This window comes from Gambusia affinis, linkage group LG15 (genome assembly GCF_019740435.1).
Source record: "Gambusia affinis linkage group LG15, SWU_Gaff_1.0, whole genome shotgun sequence".
Taxonomy (NCBI): Eukaryota; Metazoa; Chordata; class Actinopteri; order Cyprinodontiformes; family Poeciliidae; genus Gambusia; species Gambusia affinis.
In genome coordinates, this window is record NC_057882.1 from 97499 (window position 1) to 119635 (window position 22137).

At 37.0% G+C, this 22137-nt stretch overlaps 1 protein-coding gene across 1 annotated transcript; it reads left to right on the forward strand.

The window, feature by feature from the left end:
- Window positions 1–15801: 15801 nt before the first annotated feature.
- On the forward strand, window positions 15802–18402 carry bsx (brain-specific homeobox). The gene is made up of 3 exons (XM_044141054.1): window positions 15802–16231; window positions 16841–17031; window positions 17753–18402. Exons 1-3 carry the CDS (start codon window positions 15991–15993, stop codon window positions 17996–17998), a joined length of 678 nt encoding a protein of 225 aa, XP_043996989.1. The 5' UTR covers window positions 15802–15990; the 3' UTR covers window positions 17999–18402.
- Window positions 18403–22137: the final 3735 nt, after the last annotated feature.

The following is a 22137-nucleotide window of genomic DNA, read 5'->3' on the forward strand; positions in this document are numbered from 1 at the left end:
ACATGTTTTAGAGGTTTCCCTGCTTTAATGTGCCTGATTCAACTGATTGCAGTTCAACAAACGCCTGTTAATCAGTCATCAATTGAAATCAGCTGCACTGAAGCAAGGAAATACCTAAAACATGCAGGACAGTGTGCCTTGAGGACCAGGGTTGGGAAACACTGGTCTAAGCCATCTGATATGTGCTCAGTCTGTCATCTTGACCATTCGTTTACCTTGTTGCTACGTGCGTTAAGCCCTGGTTTCTGCTCAGCAGTGCTGCCTTGGATTTTGGACTGTTTTGTGCCGGTTTTTCATTATTAAACCATCATCATGTACTCAATCCTGGGTCTACAGCCTGCTGCCTCACCACATTTCATGACAGATATGGTGCTGTAGACCTAACTGTATTATTATGGTAGAAGCAGTTTGGTACTGTGGGAGTTTTCCAAGATTTCATTTTTAAGCATCACATCAATTTATTAAACAAGTACACAAGTACAACTGACTGTTCACTCTGATCAGGATTGGCCAAACCATTGCAGTTTGTATTGTTAACATCAAAGAATAATGATAAAATATGTAAATTTACCAAAAGATTCTGGCAGGGACTTTCTTGTGGTTTTCAATTAGTTTCTCTGCCAGTTGCTAATATGAAAGGAAGAAACCATAAAAATCTCCATATTGGTTTTTGGGACTCAGCTTTTAGCCTTAAATCAGGGGTCTTAAACTCCAGGCCTCGAGGGCCGCTGTCCTGCAGTTTTTAGATGTGCCACAGGTACAAAACACTGGAATGAAATGGCTTAATTACCTCCTCCTTGTGTAGATCAGTTCTCCAGAGCATTAATGACCTAATTATTCTATTCAGGAGTGGTGCAGCAGAAGCACATCTAAAAGTTGCAGGACTGCGGCCCTCCAGGACTGGAGTTTGAGACCCCTGCCTTAAAGTTATTGTTTCTACTTTAACGGATGAATATTTTAGCTTTGAAAAAGAAACCTGAATAAATATTCTATAACACTTTTTATAATTTATTCCAATTCTTTTTCAAGTCAAATAGAGAAATAAGGTGTAAAATTTGAAGAGGGGTTCTAGCAACTCAATGGTTGACAGGACATTTCCTCAACGAAAGAGCTGCCAGATAAAATAAAGAGGAAACAGAAAAGAACACATAAAAAGTTGAGGCTTTGAAAGGAAAACTACAGGTTGATTAAAGGTAATGTTGTAGTATTAGTACAAAAAAGGAAATTGTGTAGAACCAGAACAATGTCAATTTAATAAACAATTTAATTCACATTGAGTGTTGTCAGGATATCATATCTGTTTCTCAAACGCAGTCATCTTACCCTGCAGGGGAGATGACTATTCTTAAATAGTCATCTCTCCTGCTTATATAGCAAAAATATCTTGACTATGCAACCTCTTATTTTTATTTTATGCATTTTTTTTTACATTTGTCTAAATCCGTCCAGAACTTCAAGGAGGACAAAACCAATGTTTTCACTTTTTAAAAAGGCCCCTGAACACTGCTGCTGAATTTGGTAAAGCCCAGTCATAATACTTTTGTAAACCTTGAAATTCTGATAAACTGTAATGTCAATTTTACAATCACATCTAAAGATTTTTATTCAACAAAAATGATTGTTTCTTTGCTTTCATATAAAACGTGATCTACTTTTTATTGCACCAATTTACAGAGAGAAAATTTTCAGACATTCTAGAGCTTCAGAGCAAAAACATTTAGTTAATCCAAAATAAATGTTTTATTGAACTGTAAAAATTTTATACATGACTTGATAGTTTTAAGGTGAAAGACTATCTTAAATTTTTAAATGTCTGAAAAGTATACATAAAAAATGAAAAACTGGGGAAAACATTCAAATAAAAATCCCAGAGCTCTGGATATGAGAATAGTAATTTCACACTATTGTGTACCGCATCTTTCTCTGGATACCTGTTACAAGCTGCTACTCTCACCCTTCGCTCGTTCTTCTTCTTACAGGGACAGTAGGGCCGCAACATTAAGAGTGTATTGATGTAGAGAAAAAAGACGAGCACCTGACGGAACACACAGTGTGGTGGGGGCTTACTTTCGATGTCCAATCAGAGTTCCTCAGCCAGCTGACATCCGTTGAGAAGGGTGACCCTCGCGATCCCTTGTCCATCAGACGCTCCGTTTAATACGTAGTTTCTTTTCTTTTTTTTCTTTAAATATGTCATTTTTTCTCTTTTCCTAAAAACGCACCACTCGTGATTTTGTCAGTGGTTGGTCTTTTCAGGCGTGTAAACTCCCTGGTGCTAAAATTCTTTAGCGTCCAGCCAGTTTTTCCAAAAACAGATAAAAACAAAAGAGAACAAACTTCATCCCGGCCAAAAACCTCCGACGCTCCCCTCTGGGTGGATCCATCCCGAGGCGAAGGTACTCTTTTCCTTCCAGAGCCTTCCCACACCGTACTTTTGATTATTTTTTCTTCAACTTAAACTCAGCCCCCCCAGTGCCCCCAGTGAACCCTCAGAGGTGCCAAAATAAAAACAAAACAGACAAACTATCAGGAGACGGAAGCAAATGTGAGCATGTAACAATACCTCACAGATATAAACATAAATATCATAAATATAAAATGTAGGTTACTTAATTTTAGGTTTTTATTTTAGAACTTGTTTTAAAGTAAGGCACTTTATTAGTCAAGACATGAACAGTAATGAAATACCAAATTTGAGTCACTATAGCGCATTGCACTTTAATTTGTTAAGTTAAAGCAGCGAAGCACACAGTTTGGTCTGATGATTCTGGACCTCTGGTTTTATATTGATATCAGATGTAAGGGGATTGGTAAGCATAACATCTCTGGTGTTTTAAGACCTGTCCTTATTATTAGAAAAAAACAACAACAAACAGCTCACTTCACAATGAGGGATCATCGATTGCTTTATTTAAGTAAATGTTAAGGTTCTACTTTAAAATGGTGGAAAATATTCCAAAAAATATATGCGGTGTCTGTTTTTCTTTTGACCAAGTCTTTTGTCTTCATCATAGCATTTTGTTACCAGTAGCCAGTTTGAAAATTAAAGAAAGTGTTTCATAAAATATCACAGTAAACTTCCTCTTCAAGTAACTTTACTTGTTTTGCATGATAGTGCCATGGCAAAGACAAAAAAAAAAGAAAGAAAACCTGAATTCATCTGTAGCGGGAGTTACTTTTACATCCTTAATGTTTCAGAGACCTGACTGCAATACGGTGTTCTGTTTATTACTCCATATACTGCAGCATGTCAGTCTGTGCAAAAATGACACCACATCATCAGCTCAGGGACACACACACAAACACACACACAACTTTGCTGTGTGGACTAACTTGTATGGACTTTGAAGCACTCTGCTGTCAGTCATAATTAGCTGTAAAGATGGTCCCATTTTGATGCTTCAGAATCAAGTCCTGGCAAATAGCTCTGGGAAGGGGAGCTACATGCTACAAGATGGCTTTTCTCTGATATAATTTGTGGCTGCAAATTACAAAACAGAGGCAGAAATAATGTGAAAAGTCAAGTTTGGTGAGGGAGAAAATGGAAAAATTTAGGGCTGTGTGCCATGTTAATGGATATCCTTGTGGCTGGGAGAAAATGGGAGTCAATAATGTGTCCTTAATGTCTGCCAGCGCTGTTTCAGGGAACGTATCAGAAGAAATGTCCCCTGCCATTTCTGCACGCAATCACTTAATGGGATGGGCAAATCTCAACAAAATAGATGCATTGATCTATTTTTGGACTTAACAGAGGGAGTGAATCTGTGGCTCTTGGAAGACAAAAAGAAAACAGACTGTGAAAAAAACAAGCTACAAACAAGCAAAGATAAAAACAAGCTTTTCATGATTTACTCAGCTAGGCAGCACGCCTGCCATGTCTGTGTGAGGCTTGAGTGCAGACACTGACAGGAATTTCAATTATTTAATTAGGGATGGAAAATGAAAAGACTTAAGTGTTGTGATTTCTGCAGTCTCTCATAGATCAATCTAATGTGTGCTCACACTGGAAATCAACCAAAATGGAAGAGGGGCAAGTGAAATAGCGTCTTCTTAAATCATGCAATTAAAATGGCAAATTAGTTTCTTGATATATTCATTTAAGTGGTTAAGTGGAAAGGTTTCTATCCCAGTCCAAGCCGCTGTCTCACGGGTGGCTGTGGAGAGCTTCTGCCATCTACATCCTCTTATGATTAAAGCCGCCATTTATTTGCTGCAAAAATACTGAAACACTTTCTGCACAAATTAGCCATTTGGAGGGCTGAAAATTCAATTCAGCACAACTGATTTAGGCATTTAGGGAAAATATAGCTGGAACATAAAGGTTTACACACATTTTCCCCAGCAATGTCGATCATTTTCACGGGCCATTAAAGGATGTTCCATATGTTTTTGATGAATGCAATAGAAAAATAGCTGTATTTTATTTTGTTTTGTTTTAGTTCCTTTTGTCCTCCTTAAATTATTTAATTCACTGATGTCAAATATATGAATCCAAAGCACAACAACTGAAATACTGTTTTGAGAGAGGTTCAATAATTGTGTAATAGTAACAGTTTTGATCATCGTTTTGTCCAGAGCACTATTTACATTATTGGTGTCTTCTTACTATTCTTCTTTAAATTAAAAGCCACTTCATTAACTGACAAAAAAACATTATGTACAGTAGACAAAAATTGACCAAAGAGTTTTATCTTCATTTTAAGTTTTTATGCACAGGTTGAAAAATAATACATTTGTTGGTAGCTTAAAATACACAAACAGACTTTGGTTTTGGGTCAATCCACTTCTTTTCCAAAGTGTACCTTTATTTAATGTTTTTATACTGAAATGTTCTTAAATAAAATAATTTTAAAAGTGCATAAGTCTGTCAAATAATTTGATGTGATTCCACATTATTTGTATATTAGGTTTCACACTCAGTTACTGTCCTGATAAAAGGTACACACCCCCGTGGATATTTTACCCTTTTCTTGTTTTTACAAGCGAGGGTTGATGTTGATGTTCCAGGCAGCTCTAAGCCTTGATTTAAAGAAATTTGGTGTTTCAGCATTTTAGCAGTTTACTGGAAGTTTGCTCCAGATTAGTGCAGCATAAACTGAATGCGGTTTCTCTGTGTTTGGTTCTAATTCTGGTTATAAATCTGTCACTTTAAACTACATATATTTAAAAAATGTAAGGAGGACTTTAGAACAGGGCTAATGTGCTCTGTCGTCCTACTTTCAATTAGAACTAGTGAGAACATGACACAGTGTTCTGGATCAGCTGCAGTGACTGATCTATTTCAACAAAGGTCCAGCCAGTTGGTGTTAGTTGTCTCATGATGAGTGGAATGGAAATCACCTGAGGACAGTAAGTGTATCTGAAGTGATTACAGCTGAAAAGCAGCTGTTTCTAGAAGGTCCATTATGTGGTTCATCAGGACTCCTGACTATATTGAATTGAACTGTATAAGTCAGGGGATGGACATAAAAAAAAATCTGGCTCAATACAAGCAGCCATCTGCCACAAACCAGAGCAGAAGGCACAAAAAGAAACAGATGAAATGATGTAGGGTTATTTTTGATGTTCATGAAAAGTTAATAGCAGGAGATGGGGGACGTTTAGTTGTTGGCAGCATTATCTCAGCCAATGCCCACCTCCAGGAAGAAATCACAGCCAAACAAAATGCCAGACCATGTGTGGCTTCTATGTAAAGAAAAATAACAGAAAACACTAAAAGTGCATATTGGAGAGTAGTGGAGGAAGAAAGTAGTAAAGTGAGTAAGGTGGTCAGCCTGTCCTCCAGTAGCCCAAACCTATAGCAGCATGACTACAGACTTAGCGCAGGATAGCCTCAAACAACTTCTCAAAAAGCAAAGTTTTAAAACTAGTCCTAACCGTAGAAAAGGTGTATACTTTTAACTCTGTTTTGTGGCTTTCCTGATAGTAAAGGATTACTATAGTACATCCTTGAAGTAAAACATGTATGAACTAGTTTTTCATAGATTTGAACAGAATATTTCTAAATTTGGCAAGATTATGAAAATGAAATTCCCTAAATTTAGTCTCAAGAAATGTTGGCGAATATATTATATTTTGTTTAATATGGAGTTTAAATGATATCCTGTTCCAAAATAACACTGAGATTCTTTACTTCATTATTGGAGGATAAGTGATCGAAGCAGGTTTGTTTTTCAAAGGGTTTGGTCCAAAAACAACTATTGTTCTGTCAGAATTTAAAATGACAAGGTTCAGAGTCATCCAGATTTTAATGTCCTTAATTATCAGGAAATGGAAGAAATTTGGCCGCTGTGTAAATCTGTTTAGATCAGGACACAAACCACAAGAAGGAGTCTAGCATATCTTGCAACCCTAGTTTCTGTGCCCAGGGTCAGGGGTTGCAAATTATCTTTTACAGGTCATATATAATGTGTTCTCACACTGAAAATCAAAACTTGACTGAGTAATGCCAGTTCTGTCAGGGGGACTGAGCCAGAACTCCAGAAAGCCAGTTTCTTCCACAAGAAACTAGCGGAAGGAAATTCAAGTCATACATTTTAAAAGACAGTTATCCCTGGTACTATAAATTTCTGAGTTTGAAGAAAGTTACTAAAAAATTTCTAAAAGAATTGTTCTTACTAATTTTTCTGTCATTCTGCAAATACAAATATATTTGGAAATTCTAACTGACCTAAGACAAAATAGATTTGGTCTAATTTGGTTTCAGCGAGAAAAGAGATTTGTAAGTCTTTAATTGGCGTATGAAAACTTGTGGTTTCAGCTGTATTTAGCACTAACATATCAGATTGTTGGAATGTAAATCCTCTAACACTCAACACTTTTAAAAGCTACTTTGTGCTGAGCAGCTTACATTAGAAGTTATATGTGTCAGAAGCATGAACACAGATGAACACTGCTGTGTCTGGCAGGAGTTCGGATGTGTCTATAAGCTACAAAATACCTGATCAAGACCAGGCACCTTCTCTTTGTAATTATTCCTGTCACATTGCTTTTCCATCTTAGCCAACAATGATATCTCATAAAGTGGAACTTTCCATAACAAAATTAATCTTTGGATGGACTCAAGAAAACATGGATTTGCTCTTCTGTCACTGCAGCATATTGTCCACTTTGATGGTGCATGTGAGGATATCAAATGCTCTTCTGGCTGCCACACTCCAGATGGAAGAAAATAGGCTGTGGTCTATAAAAATGAAGTTAGATGTAAGTACAGCACTCAAATCTAAGGGAGAAAAAAAGCTTTTTCTGGGGCATTTTGTTGTTGTCAATTGGTCTGAGCAACTTGCTGTAATGCAGGTAATAGAGCTACTCTTCTCCTTTCATCTTTGGGTTTTGTGGGTATGTGTGTGTGCGTGTGTGCGTGTGTGTGTGAGAGTGTGTGTGTGTCAAAGCATCGGGGAGGGACATAGGTGCAAGAGGAGCAAACACGACCAGATGATAGTCAGAATGACAAAAACATCATGTTAGGTCATTGCCTAAGGATCTGTCTTGGTGTGAGTCTCCTCTTCAAACATCTGCCTTCATTATCCACAAAGCTTCAAATACTGAGAGCCCAATTTTAATTAGGGTTAAAAGCGTTACTGCACTTCACCAAATGAATGTGTGTAAACGATTTGTCATCACTGTAAACCAATAGATTAGGTTTAACATTTTACAATAGCATGCATCATTAGAAATGTGCAAAGGTATTTGTCCGCTTACATATTTCTTTGGTTAATGCTTTTTGCACACTTAAATGTTTCAGATCATCAAATAAATTTTAATACAAGACAAGTGCCTTGAATAAGTACAAAAGGGCATTTTAACGGAGCAGTGTGGTGTTATTCCAGGAAAATAGTGACACGTAGTAGCACAATAGAATATGTTACCTTCAGTAGTTGTAAAAATATTGTATATATCAAATATGACTTAAAAGAAATTTTACTTCACAAGTTAGTGCCTTGAAATTGGGCCTCTGTCTCTTTAAGTAGCTCCTGCTCTTTTCACACTCCACCTATAGCCCATCATCGCAGCATTAAAGGATTTCTCAAATATGCATGAAAGAACAAAAGCAACATAACAAAAAAGTCTAAAGTCAGGTTAAAACAATAATGCCAATGATCAATTCAGTTATTAAGAGATCAAGCTATCTAAAACAGTCTGTACACACTCAGGCCCTCTTTTCTAAATCATGAATTGATTGTGATAGATCACATTTTTGAAGGTCTGTTTACTGCCTGACCTCTGCAATACAGAAATTGCTGAAGCACAGCCCGTCTGTTTATCTGTTCTTAAATTTCTATAGATTAAGACATAATATGTCTTTGAAAATATTTTAGCCCATTTAAAGCTGTAAAAGTTAACCTTGAAATGATAACAAAACCATCTCCAATGCTTTGGATTTCACTGAACAACATTTAGACCTATTATCCACAAATGAAAATAACATGAAATGGCAGGGAACTAGTCAAAGCCCACCACCAAGTCCACCTCTGAATGGCTCAATAACGCAAACAAGAAAAAGTTTTGAAGTGACTTTGACAAAATTTGTGCAGTTACTTTTTTTCATAGGGCCAGATAGATTTGTCTATTTATTAATAAAATCCTCATTTAAAAAAAATATTATTTACCCAGGGTTTCTGTGTTTGAAATTAGTTTATCAGAAGCATTTAGGTTTGACATAAATGCAAAAACAGAAGAAATCTAAGGGGATAGTTTTTCACGACATTGTAGCATCACAATATGATACACTTAAAAAAAGCTTTCTTCACATGAAGCAGAAACAAAACCAAATATTTGTTTTATTCATACACACTTTGGCCCTTCTAGAATTATCCATCTCATTTTAAAGCTGCCTGCTTTTAAATGCCTGCGTTTTAAATGCATTGGTCCACTATTTGGACCAATGACAAATGTCAGTAGGTACAGTAATCTGACCCAGTACACAGCTAACAGGTATTCCTAGTCGTGTCCTCAAGGCAGCCACATAAGCCTAAGTTCTCTTCAGATGCCCTTCAAAACCCATGAAAACAATACTCACACATTTAGGCCCATGGCAGAATTACGTACTTTAATTGGACATAATGTGCTCAACAAGCAAACCAGAAATGGGTGTGATTGTTTTAAGGGGTCTCCAGCAAAATTTTACCTAACACCCCTAAAAAATAAGAAATTATCATTGGGACTATAAGAAGCAGGAATAAAGCCCAAATGAACAAGAAAAAATGTGATTTCTCCCAGGCACGAAATTAAAGTCAATTGTTTGTAGAGGTGCTATTTTAGAAGTTTGCAAACACTTGTATATGTTTGATAGAGGCATGTTTACAATGTTGATGAATATCCATTGTGGATTTGCATTAGGCTGGGTGGTGTGAAGTCAAGTGGCCAGACATATGAACCAAACAGAACATGAGGGCTTCTCAGCATCTTATAAATGTTCCAACGCTCATGACAGACAACACTTGGGAAGGATTATTGTATAGTATGCTAATAGCTACAAAACCCCACAGTATTTTTGCCTGCTGAGCAGAAGAGAAAAGAGTGCTGAACAGAGTGCACTAAGGAAGCAGATATGTTAATTCAGACATCAGTCTAATAGAAGAGGATTGTCATTCACTGTAACTTGGTAATCATAGATGTTAGAGCAAATGGATTGTCAGGAGCTAACATTTTTGTAATATAAAAACTCATATTATTTCAATCACTTTTTAAACTCAGATATTACTCCAAAAATGCTAGGTATAAGTTCTAAAACACACATTTTCTATTTAGATTTGTGGACATTTACCACGTGGTCTCTGATTTGAGGTGCACCATTGTTGTCTTTGTGTGTTTCCCAGCCGTCAAGAGGCACATAAACAACAACAGATTCCAAAGAGTTGCACAGTCTACTACACTCTAAAAAGTGTGTTTGCAAATACACTTTTTAGAGTGTAATGACTGTGAAAAAACAGCCAACCAACTTTGTCATGCAAGTTTCAGAGATGAATGATATGATTAAATATAGTTACAAGTCTAACATTTTCAGAGAAAATAAATTAACACCAGACCAGCAAAAGCTTTGTTTGGGAAAAAAAAAACAAAAAAAATGTCCTTACTGGGATATGGACGAATGAACAAAAACATTAACAATGCTCCAGCTTTATTAGCAACAGTCGACAGACTCACAAATCCTCCTATCACGTTACCAAATGAATTTCAGTCTATTGCCGCCTGCAACCAGTTTTCCAGTTTCTTTTCAGAGAAAATTCAAAAAATCTGAGGATTAATCTGCACATCCACTAGAAAACCAGAACCAACACAGAACCCAAACAAAACAAATACAGGAAAAATGACCCAATTTCAACTACTTAATTATAAAACCCTAGAGGAAATTATAAGTCAACTCAGCTCCAGTTCCTGCTGTCTGGATGTTCTACCCTCACATTTCTTTTAGAAAGTTCTGTCTGTTGTTGCTACTGATCTGATCCAAATAGTAATTCATCGCTCTCATCAGGCGTTTTCCCCCAGGCTTTGAAAACGGCAGTAATCAAACCACTGATAAAAAGAACAACCTGGACAAATCACTACTGCAGAATTACAGGCCGACCTCTGACCTCTGACCTCCCATTCATCAGTAAAGTTATTGAAAAAACTGTTTAAACAGTTAAATAGCTTCCTAACGATAACCAACTGCTTTGACTCCTTCCAGTCTGGTTTCCATGGTTACCACAGCACAGAGACTGGCCTAGTCAAAGTGTTCAATGACATCCATATAAATACGGACTGTGGGAGAACCACAGTTCTGGTTCTGGTTCTGTTGGATCTCAGTGTTGACCATGAAATATTACTGAATGGACTGGAGAGTTGGGTCGGACTCTCCGGTCCAGAGATTAACTGGTTTGAATCTTACATAAAGAACAGGGATTTCTTTGTTTCAATTGGAAACTTCTCATCAAAGAGGTCAAAGGTCACATGTGGGGTACCCCCAGGTTCAATCCTAGGACCGCTCTTATTCAATATTTATATGCTCCCTCTGGCTCAGGTTATAACAGGAAATTATATCAGCAAATGACACACAGCTCTATATTACGATGGCACCAGGTGACCTTTGACCCCATTCAATCACTGAACAGATCAATGTGTGGATGTGCCAAAACTTCCTCCAGCTGAACAGAAACAAAACTGAAGTTATTATTTTTGGACCTAAAGAGGAACGATCTAGAGTTATAGATCTAGAGTTATAGATCTAGAGTCAATGCACAGCTTCAGTTATTACAACTAAAAACCAGCGATCAGGCCTGAAACCTGGGAGTAGTGATGGACTCTGATGTGTCTCTGAACCTCCAGAGACACATAAAGACAGTTACAAAGTCGGCCTTCTATCACCTGAAGAACATTTCCAGGATTAAAGGACTAATGTCTCAGCCAGATCTAGAGAAACTCATCCATGCGTTTATCTTCAGTCGTATTGATTATTGTAACGGCGTCTTCACAGGTTTGTCCAACAAATCAATCAAACAGCTGCAGCTGATCCAGAATGCTGCTGCTCGTGTTCTCACTAAAACCAGGAAGATAGAGCACATAACACCAGTTTTAAAGTCTCTCCACTGGCTCCCTGTAGCTCAAAGAATAGACTTTAAAATACTGTTGTTAGTTTATAAATCACTGAATGGTTTATCACCACAATACATTAAAGATCTGCTGCTGTTGTATCAACCTTCCAGAACTCTCTGGTTCTGGTTCTGGGGATGCAGAGCAGAACCAGAACCAGAACCAGAACCTAACGAGGAGAAGCAGCATTCAGCATCTATGCACCACAAATCTGGAACAAACTTCCAGAAAACTGTAAAACAGCTGAAACACTGACTTCCTTTAAATCTCAACTAAAAACCCACTTGTTTAGAGTTGTATTTGAAACGTGATCAATTACAAATTTAATGATGGAACCTGACTTAATATTGTGTTTTTATTGTTGATTCTATGTTGCACTGTGTTTTTGTGTCTGATTTGATGTAAAGCACTTTGAAATATCTTACTGCTGAAATGAGCTATACAAACAAAGTTTGATTGATGAGGATTTTGTCCTATTGTTTTCAGAAGGAAATCTTTGTTGTGGACAACTCAAATTGATGATGTACATTTGGGCATGTCCAGGGAAGAAGACTAGAATGTTAATGTGTACTCACATACCAATGTTAACCCTGGCATCATGGTGTGTGGAGGTTCAACTTAAGGTTACCTCTGGCAGTGATTTGGGAAACTTGAATGACATGGTGAAAAGAGTCACACTTTAAACAAACTACTTGGGGATGAAGGAAAATCCTTTTACATTACTTAAGTTTAATACATGTTTTCTTCATCTCAGTGCAAATCAGTGAAAAAGATCACTTCTACCAGTGACCTTTGGTGCAGAATTTGAGGTAAGTCCTTAAAACCTCCCGTTGAACCGGTGTGTGAAAAAACAGTCCTCAAATAAAATTTTAAAAATGAAATGAAAATTTTAATGAATTTTAATGAAATGAAAAATTTAAATTGATTAAACTAATTTATTTTCATCCTCAAAACATGTCTCTTAAAAACTGAGCTGATTTATCATCAAATAAACTGATTCATAGTTCCACATACCAAATGCTACTGATATTCTGAAACTACTTTTCTGTTGAGATCAAACAGATTTTAAGTGTCTTGCTTTGGACTGAGACATCATTTGGAACTCGCTTAGAGGGAAATGTCACCCAGCAGAGATACAAAGCTCTTGAATGAATACACAGAGCTCTTCAAAAAGCAACCTGTTCATGTCTCAGACATGACAAGATATACCGTATTTACCCCACCACAAAAACAACAGAAGATAAGAAAATTAAACAGTGAGAACACTTCATGAGAAAGAGCTGAGAGTGGTGGGATCCAGTAGAACAGTAGAACTTTTTCAGGCTGAGAACCACTTAGCCCATTTAACAGTCATGGAACACCTAACTTGAAATTGCCCCCGCGATAATGCATCTTTATACATAAAGCAATCTGAAATGAAAATATTAGTCTCTTAACTCACAAATTATTGTTTTCTTTGGTCATCCTAATGAGAAGAGCAGTGCTGTTTGGGAAATGTGACTAGCAACAACAAAGCAATGAACATGTCTACTTGGGTATTTCGAGTTATTCACACATTCTGAAAGTCTAAGCTTTCCAATGATGTCAAACAGAAACAAAAGAAATTGTTCTTTACTACCAAGTGTTGTGTGCATTAATAACACTTGGTAGTATTACACAAGGGCTATTTGTGATTTAGAAGCACAATTAAGGAAAAATAGACTTGAGTTGCTTTAACGGAAACAAAAAATCCTTTTCAGCACCATTAAATATAAAAATAATCCACCCTAACTATTGTATTTAATTAGTGCAATTTAATCATTTTAATTAAATAAAAATATCAATAGCTGTAGACGCGTAATCAGACCATCAAAGGCAAACAAATTAATAAAAAAAAACAAAGAACAGTTCTCACTAGCTGAGACGAGTCTTACCGCATGGAGCCGTTCAAGAAATCCTATCGCTAGTGAACGACACATCAACACTCAGCAGCTGTGACTTAGCTTCTTCTGAGCATAGAACAGTGAACAGTCTGACTAAATGATTTGATTGGATTAAAATGAATTGGATTAATACATTTAGATCAAATATGATTGAAGATGCCTGTGAATTAGGCCCGTTTGTCTTGTAAAGTGCTTAGAAATGACCCTTGTGGTATAAAACAACTCAACTGACCTCTGAAGATCTCTTTTGTACAAAATTGTGTGCAGGCATGAAAATGCATCCGTCCATAAATATGGATGTGCTATGTGTGTATAGAGATGTGTAAATGTATGGATGCTTATATTTTTCTAAAACTGTTCTTTGTTGGTAGATCTCTAGAGAAATGTTGATTTCATCTATTTACCAATTAGAATTTTCAGTTCATTGCTTGCATTGTTTTTTCTGATGAGAAAAAGAAAAAAAAAAGTAGACTTTACATTTGTGTATGCTATGCTGCAGGTAGAGTTTTATTTTATGGCATTAGATATGGCATAATTTATAACAAATTTAAAGCGGAAGACATGGTGATCCTTAGAGTGTGATAGTCATGACTTTTGGTTGGTTGTTGGTTTATGATGAGAGTATACCATCACGAGTAGCTACATTACCTTTGTCTAGTAAGTCTTATGGAATTAAAAAAACATTACTAATCAATAAATAGCCATGCCATCATTATTGTTATTATTATTAGTAGTAGTAGTAGTAGTAGTAGTGATGTCAATATTTATTTTGGAACTTGCGGTCTTGCATGAATCTTGAGTTGAACCTGGAGTTTTATGGGGAGGAACAATCTCGATCCAAAAGGAGAAGAGATTAACAACTATGGCGATATATCAATGTCAAGCTCAGTCGACATTTCTTTTGTCTGCTCTGGTAGCACCAGAAGAACAAACTCCACTAGAAGCCTTAAAGCAGTATAAATAAATACTGCTTCAATAAACTTCTGTATCTGGTGCAGTAGAGCTGTAGATTACTTCTGGTTTCTTTCTGCTTATTATTTAAAAGTAACACCTGAAAATGAGGATGGAATTTTAGCATTGTGATTTGCACTGTTCAGTATGTCTTACCCAGAAACGTCTGCAAGGCAAACGTTTAGCAGCTCTTCAAAAACACTTCTCTGAACACAGCAGCACCTGAGAAAATGACGCACTAACAGTGAGTCAAATGTTTTACAAGATGACAAAAACCGCTTAAGGCTGCAAGAACAAAGCCATCAGGTGATTCCATCGGTTAGCAGTTTACATTTTTTATTTTTAATGCAACGTGTCTTTCTTGTGTGCTTTATTTGTGAGACAAAAATCATGCAGCATGGACAGAATCAACACCAACAGAACACATTTCTGTTGCAATTACTATTTATACTTCCAGGTTCCTCTATGAAGAGAAAAACTGAGCAAACTAATGGACTGGAGCGCAACTTACTCTCAGTAATTAATTTGTTCTCTCTCCATCTCATCAAACGGAAATCCAGTCCAAGGATTACAACTTCCGCTCGAAAATCTCCCCCTAATTGCCTAATACCATTGCAGCTCAAATTCTGTCTATATTAAGGCACTTTGGCATTTAGTGGACTGATTGGATATGTGATGAAAACACCGGATCAGCAAATTACTGCATAAGGCTTTCTGTCATAAATGGGCGCAGGAGCGGCACTTGTACTCCCACAGATTTTATACTGACAATTACAGTCAATCTGGACGGAATTACTTGACAGACCTGTGGCCCCTTATCCTCCTGTGAGGAAAGCTGCAAAACTATTAGAAAAAATTTATTCAACGTGAAGCAGGAATGCGGGAATTAATTTTCAGGTTTAGAAACGGGTTTGTTCTCATTGTAGCAATAGGCCTTCCTTCTGATAACTTGTATCAGAGCTGCCTTCCTAAAGAAGACTAAAAAACGATCAAAATGACTTTTTTCGGCAACAGAAAACGCCACAATCGGCTTCTATTCGTCGGAATTAATTGAATAATATGTCAGTCACTTAAGGTCCGGATTGTATTATTTTTCAGATATCTTAACGTTAAAATGTAGCAGAACCCATCCACGTGGGGTCCGAGGGCAGTAAGACTACTGCGGCCTGAACCTCCATCAGATTTTTAGCTGCTTTTCAAATGATTTGTTGTGTGGTCACAGGTGCGCTGCTTATCTCAAATCAGTTTACTTTTTTTTCCCAGAGCCTTTGAATGCGTCCAAAACCAATCAGAACGAAGAGCCTTTCCCTCACGCGGCCCTCTCGGTCATACACAAATCTAATTGGCTGATGGGCCAATCAGCTTCCCCAATCCGCCACTCTGCCTCAATAAGTCCCACAAACTCCCCCTCCTACCGACAGCTGAGTGATGCCCGGCACCGTGTCGCTCTGCTTTCACACACAGGGTGCATTTAATCCGCGGAAGCTCGCAAGGGACAGGCAGATGCTGGTGCAGGTTTAAGGAGAGGGGGGAAAACACTATCACCATGAGTGTGAACTATGCGTCCGCAGCGCCCACGCAGAGATCCACGTCATTTTTCATTGAGGATATCCTGTTGCACAAACCAAAGCCACTGAGAGAGGTTATTCCCGCGCCCTTCTGCAGCTCCCTGACGTCCAGAATGCCCATCCTGGAGTATGGATATCCTCTGATTCCGACGCCAATTCTGGCTCCTCATCCTCACCCACTCCATAAGCCGGAGCATCACCAGTACTTTTTCACACCTGGTAAGAACTGGGAGGGCGCCGGAGGTGCAAGTTAAGGCCTGGAAGAGAAAATTGTCACAAACTCCTGAATAAAATGCCTTTGGAGCCTGTTAGACTTTTTGTTTTTTTCATGAGGGAATAGCAAAAATATTTTATCCGATTAAATTGTGACTGCTACTTTTTATGTTAGGGTTTTAAAGTTTTGATTTTTTTCTCTCCAGCTGCTACAGTGACAAAATGGGAAGTGCTTATTATTACCGTTTCTGAAATGTAAATATTATCGATGTTGTCTTACCTATTAAAAAATAACAGAATATAGAATATTATAGAACTGTGCAATGGGGCTAAACTGATATGGCATTCATTAATGCAGTTTGTTTATTGCATCAAGTGAGTTTATTTTTATTTTCCTTTAAAAAAAAATCTTGTTAGTCTTGAATAGTTTACATATAAGAGTTACATATTTGATTTGCACCGCAAATCAAATTTTCTTTCTTTTGGACGAATGTTCTTTCCAATATCGGGACTGTTTTTCTCAATTTGACAATACTGTCCTGTCCGGCAGCTCGGAAACAGGGTTTGTCCTAAAATGCGCCGCAGATAGATCTGACTTGTCTTGATGTTCAACAGGGATGCAGATGCCGGCTCTGTTCCAGCACCACGCAGAGTTACCAGGGAAACACTGCCGGCGCAGGAAGGCCCGGACCGTGTTTTCTGACTCCCAGCTGTCCGGACTGGAGAAGCGCTTCGAGATCCAGCGGTACCTGTCCACACCGGAGAGAGTGGAGCTGGCCACGGCGCTCAGCCTCTCCGAGACACAGGTGGCGCAAACACACCTTACACTTCTACCGAAACACTGCAGGATAATCATTTTCCACCGATCCTGTTTAAAAATAATTATATTTACAACCTGATAGTGAACCTGTCTAAGAATTAAAAGTCTGCAAGTATCCAAAGAACATTTTAATTCTACAGTTTTAAATAAACTGACCGTCTGACAATGGGAATACACTCCATTTAATTGTGATGTGTCAATTCAGGCAAAACAGTGCAGTTTATGTAAGTTGTTGAGATTGCTGGGACCAATTAATATTTTATTTTATCTAATCACTTTTTAATTTATTTATTTATTTTTTTACTGCTATCTCATTTTTAATTCGTTTTAACAGAAAGAAGATCTGTAACCAAGAAACCAAGCGTTCAAAATAAAATAAAATAAAATTTGTTAGATTTTATTGAATCACCAGAACGACATATATATAAATATAAACAACGGAGTCTATTTTTGTTATATACAAGAATTACATTTTGCATCTTATCTATTCGATTTTTTTAATTTTAAGACTAGCTGCTTGATCAAAGCGAGATTTGTATGCGTAAAAGAGAATTGGTTTACAAGCTTAAACGATTGGTGCGTAAGCGGCGAGGTAAAATGTATCCTTAATTTAAAAAAAGTTGTCCTCTTTTATTGTCATTTATTATTACTGGATGAATTCCGGTATCAGAGATTCATACTTGAACGCGCTCTTCTCTCCGCTGCAGGTAAAAACGTGGTTCCAGAACCGGCGAATGAAGCACAAGAAGCAGCTGAGGAAGGCGCAGGATGAGCGGAAGACTCCAGCAGAGACGGAGCGCTGTGCAGAGAACTCCAGCGCGGAGAGCGACCTGAACGAGAAGAGCGCGGAGGAGCTGAGACACGGCCTGGAGGCGGACGCATACCTGCTGGAGGAGAACGACGACGACGTGGACATCGAGGACGATATTTGCTCCACAGATCATCTACTATAGGAGCACAGCTGTAAGCATCGGCCTCTGCTAATGAAACACAAACTCTGACTTTTCTTCAGAGAAAAAGAGTTCAGTGTGAGCTCATTATTATTATTATTATTATTATTATTATTATTATTATTATTATTATTATTATTATTATTATTATTATTATTATTATTATTTCCTTCTACAGAGTCTAAACCTGGTAAGTTTGTGTTATTTTGTATTTCTGTAAATTCCTGTACATAAATCTAGCTCCGTCATATAAACGCTTTGTGCAACCCCGCCCCTCTCATACATTTGCACTTTCATCCCAAACAAGATATCTTTCTCTCTTTTTATCTCATGTTTAAATGTCATTTGCAGTTTGTCCATTTTGTTGGAAAATGTCTGTAAATATACACATACAAAATATATTGAAACAGCACTGGGCTCCATTTATTCGGCTGTTTTTATTTCAAGTGTGGAATCTCTGTTTTTACCGTTCGCGTATACCTTAACGTCGATCCCTGTTTTTTTTTTGTTTGTTTGTTTGTTTGTTTGTTTTTTACTATCAGGTTTTTAGACAATGAAAAATCCACCCACGCGCTTTAGGTCAAGTCGCGTGGTGCTGATTGTTTCCCTCCATACCCGTGATGTGGGCGCCGCTGTTTGAGGTTAAAAACTAAAATAAGATAAAAACCCTAAAGAACCACAGCAACAAATAACAGGGAAAAAAAGAATATCATTTCAAAGTTATTTATGTGTTTTTAAACAAAGCAACACAGCGATTATTTTATTAGCGGTGCTCAGAGATGAGAGGTAAAATTCAGTTAAATGGTCACCAGCAGAGGGCTGCTGGAACGGCTTCATTGTTTTCTGTTTATTTGTTTGTTGACACCGTATTGTCTACATTGCATGATCATTGTGAGGGATTGCTGCAACATCAGAGACTCGGTGTAATCCGCCGGGTTTCATTAAACACTTACCATTTAACCAACATATATAATATATATATAATATTTAACCAATATTAAACGGAACTTGACGCTCTGGACTGAATTGAATACAACGGAGTTTGAATCTTTCCTTATGAGTGGATTGATTATATCATTCCGTATATACAGTGGACCACTTGTTTTGTAAAGTACCTTGTGACACTTGTTGTAAATGGACGCAAGAATACTGAATTTAATTGAAATCAATTTTTGGGAGCCTAAAAAGAGAACACCATTCTTGAAAATTTTAAGTTAGTTTTTTTTCACTCTAGAATCATTGTAGATTACCTCTGTAGAAAATACACAAAGAGGCAATAATAAATAACTTGTTTTTTGCCTGATAAATGTAATAGTTCTTTGAGGAAAAAGGTAGAGTCAAAAGAAAGAAATGTTTAATTCTTATGAATCCACTAGTACAATCAAGACACTGAAAACCATTGACTTGTCATGATTCCAACAGGTGCATCTGGACCAGAAGGATTCTGATCTCACATAGTATATTCAGTTCTAGTCCTCACATTATTCTGAAACAGCTGACTCCTGTTCACTTTTGCAAATAGTAGTACTAATCATAGTCCTAAATCAAATTTCTTACAAAGCTCTTTATTTTATTGTTAGACTAATGAAGGCATTTTATGGGATGGGAATAAAAAAAATACATAGATATTTAAATAAAGACTGAGAAATTTATGGTCATACTTATAGTGCTATTTAAATATAATTGACATCAGTATCAATTAAATCTTCAATTTGGCAGGATTGATAATTATAGATAATACAAATTAAATGCCCATAACAAACCATGTTTTCCATGTATTCCCAACAAATTTCTTTCTAGCTACTTGATTCTAAGCTAGTTGCTTCTTCACCTCCACAATGCATTTTCAGACACTTCATTTCACAGACATTTCAACACATGCTCATATTATTATTGTAGCAAGCAGAAGCAAAAGAGCTTCTGAAAGTGTGACTATGTTTCAAAATACTAGCAGCAGTGGAGTATAATAAAAGGAGAACATGCCTGCTTAAAAAATGTCTATTAAAGATTGATTCAGCTGCTAAAAAAAAAAAGGAATTGTACATTAAAAAATGTGTGCTTTCACAGATTATTTCACTTAAAAATCTGCACTCCTAAATTTACAAATCATCTTTAGACCAAATAAATTAAAAAGTGATGGGATCACCCAATGTTATTTATCAAATTCATGTGTAAAACAATTACATGCAAAATTCTAAGTATGCTAATGACCAGCAGTTCAAAAATAAAAGCAACAAAAAGCAGGAAACCTCCTGACTGGTGAAAATAAAATAAAGTCTGTCAAGAAGCACAGTCAACACAGAGTTTGACAAAATTTATTTCCAGACAGTTGGGTCTAACATTTATGAGAAGAGTGAACTGAAAGCAGAAAGGTATGAAAGTATGAAACAGACAATAAAAGAAAAAAAAACACTTCTTGTGTCTAAGAAAAGTTGTTTACTGATAAATCAGGAATCCCCATTAGTAATTATTACAGAATCATTAGTTTGGCTCCAGTCCAATGAAACGTGGGTATTTAGCATACTGTCCTTATAACAGTTCGCAGAAGGTTTCTTGATGATGAAGCCATTTTCTTACAGGATCTTACCAGAGTCGCAGAAAATCTAGATGCTTATTTGATCAGAAATCATTGTGAATATTTACAAAAGGAAAGACCAAAAAAAGTCCCAGAACAAAGCAGCAATGTTTAACTTAATTCATGACAAACTATAGTTTCCATTAGAAAAGTTCAGTCAAAAAATCCCAAGATCATTTTCTCTTGATTGATGGTTTTCATTTTAACACTCAAACTAGTCCTTCAAATATCACTGATAATTATTTTTTATTTGATTGCAGGGTTTATAATACACATATATTAGTTATGTACACTATGTTGAATGTAATAGTTTTGCTACAGTATATTTTAATTTTTGCATTTCCAAAAATAAATCAGTAAAATGAAGCCTGGGAAATTGGTTCCACATTTCTGTAAGAGGAACTTTCTATGATTTATTAATGTGACTGTAATGTGTGTATAAGCCACTAACTCCACCAGATCTGAAGTCTGGAAACCTGATTTTTAAAAGGCTTCTTATGTCGGGCAGCAGGATTACATGTAAATCCTCATTGGTCTTAGTGCAGCATTCACCATATTTTTCTACTTTTTGAAAAGCAATTCATCTCATCTACAAAATGGGATTCTGATAAGCAGGCGGTGAGGGGGAAACAAACTCTCCACACACACACACACACACACACACATACAGAATAGGCCAGGCAGAAGGTGATCAATTAAAGGATTAAGTGTTTTGCAACACATGGACGCATCTGCATTTGGGCCTAATAGCAGGGCCATCAGCTCATTTTCAGGAGTCCTGCCGCCAACTGAAAGCATACTTCTCACATCAAAGCATCCATGTCTGCCTTAGCTTCCTGATGAACAGAGAGAGATGCTAATTTGGTCTCCTTCATGTTTAGTGGTGAAAGACTCCTTCAATTAACTGGATTTCAATGGCCAAAAATGAGTAGGTGGGAGGAAAAAGATGCAAAGAGACACAGCTGGGATAGGCAGCAATCCTCATTAAATTAAAAAGGCCGAGACCATTTGTTTTCAACTGTGCATCTAAGGACTTAACACTAAAAACACAGAACTTCAAAGAGTCCGTGATGGGTTAAATAGAGACTATAATCTAATTAAAATATTGCACACAGGTAAATAGTGCTTTGATAATGATCTGAGGGTTCAATTAGTAAAATGGGTGTTTTGTGTGTGAGAGGAATTATTGCTTATTATACAGCTGCAAACTCTAGGGACCTAATCCAATGATCATCAGTGTTTGAGTTTTCATCTGATAAAGAAATGAAAACAAATAAATAGAGAAGAAGTAAAGAGTCGAAGGAGCACGCAGTGCCAATGCCTGGGGTCCAACAGGGTGTCCTATAGGATCCAACCAGACTCAGACTGAAGAACAGGTGACGGCTGACCTACAGGACATGTGGTGGTTTGAAAATTCTATTTCACCTCTGAATCTGTATATTAAGCTATACCTTTACATTTCAGCCTAAATGATTTGGGCTTGTGTGAAGAAGGACAGGATGATCAAAACACCTTAAAAATTCAGTTGGTCATCCACTCAATGTTTTCTTTGTTAAAATAGTTACTG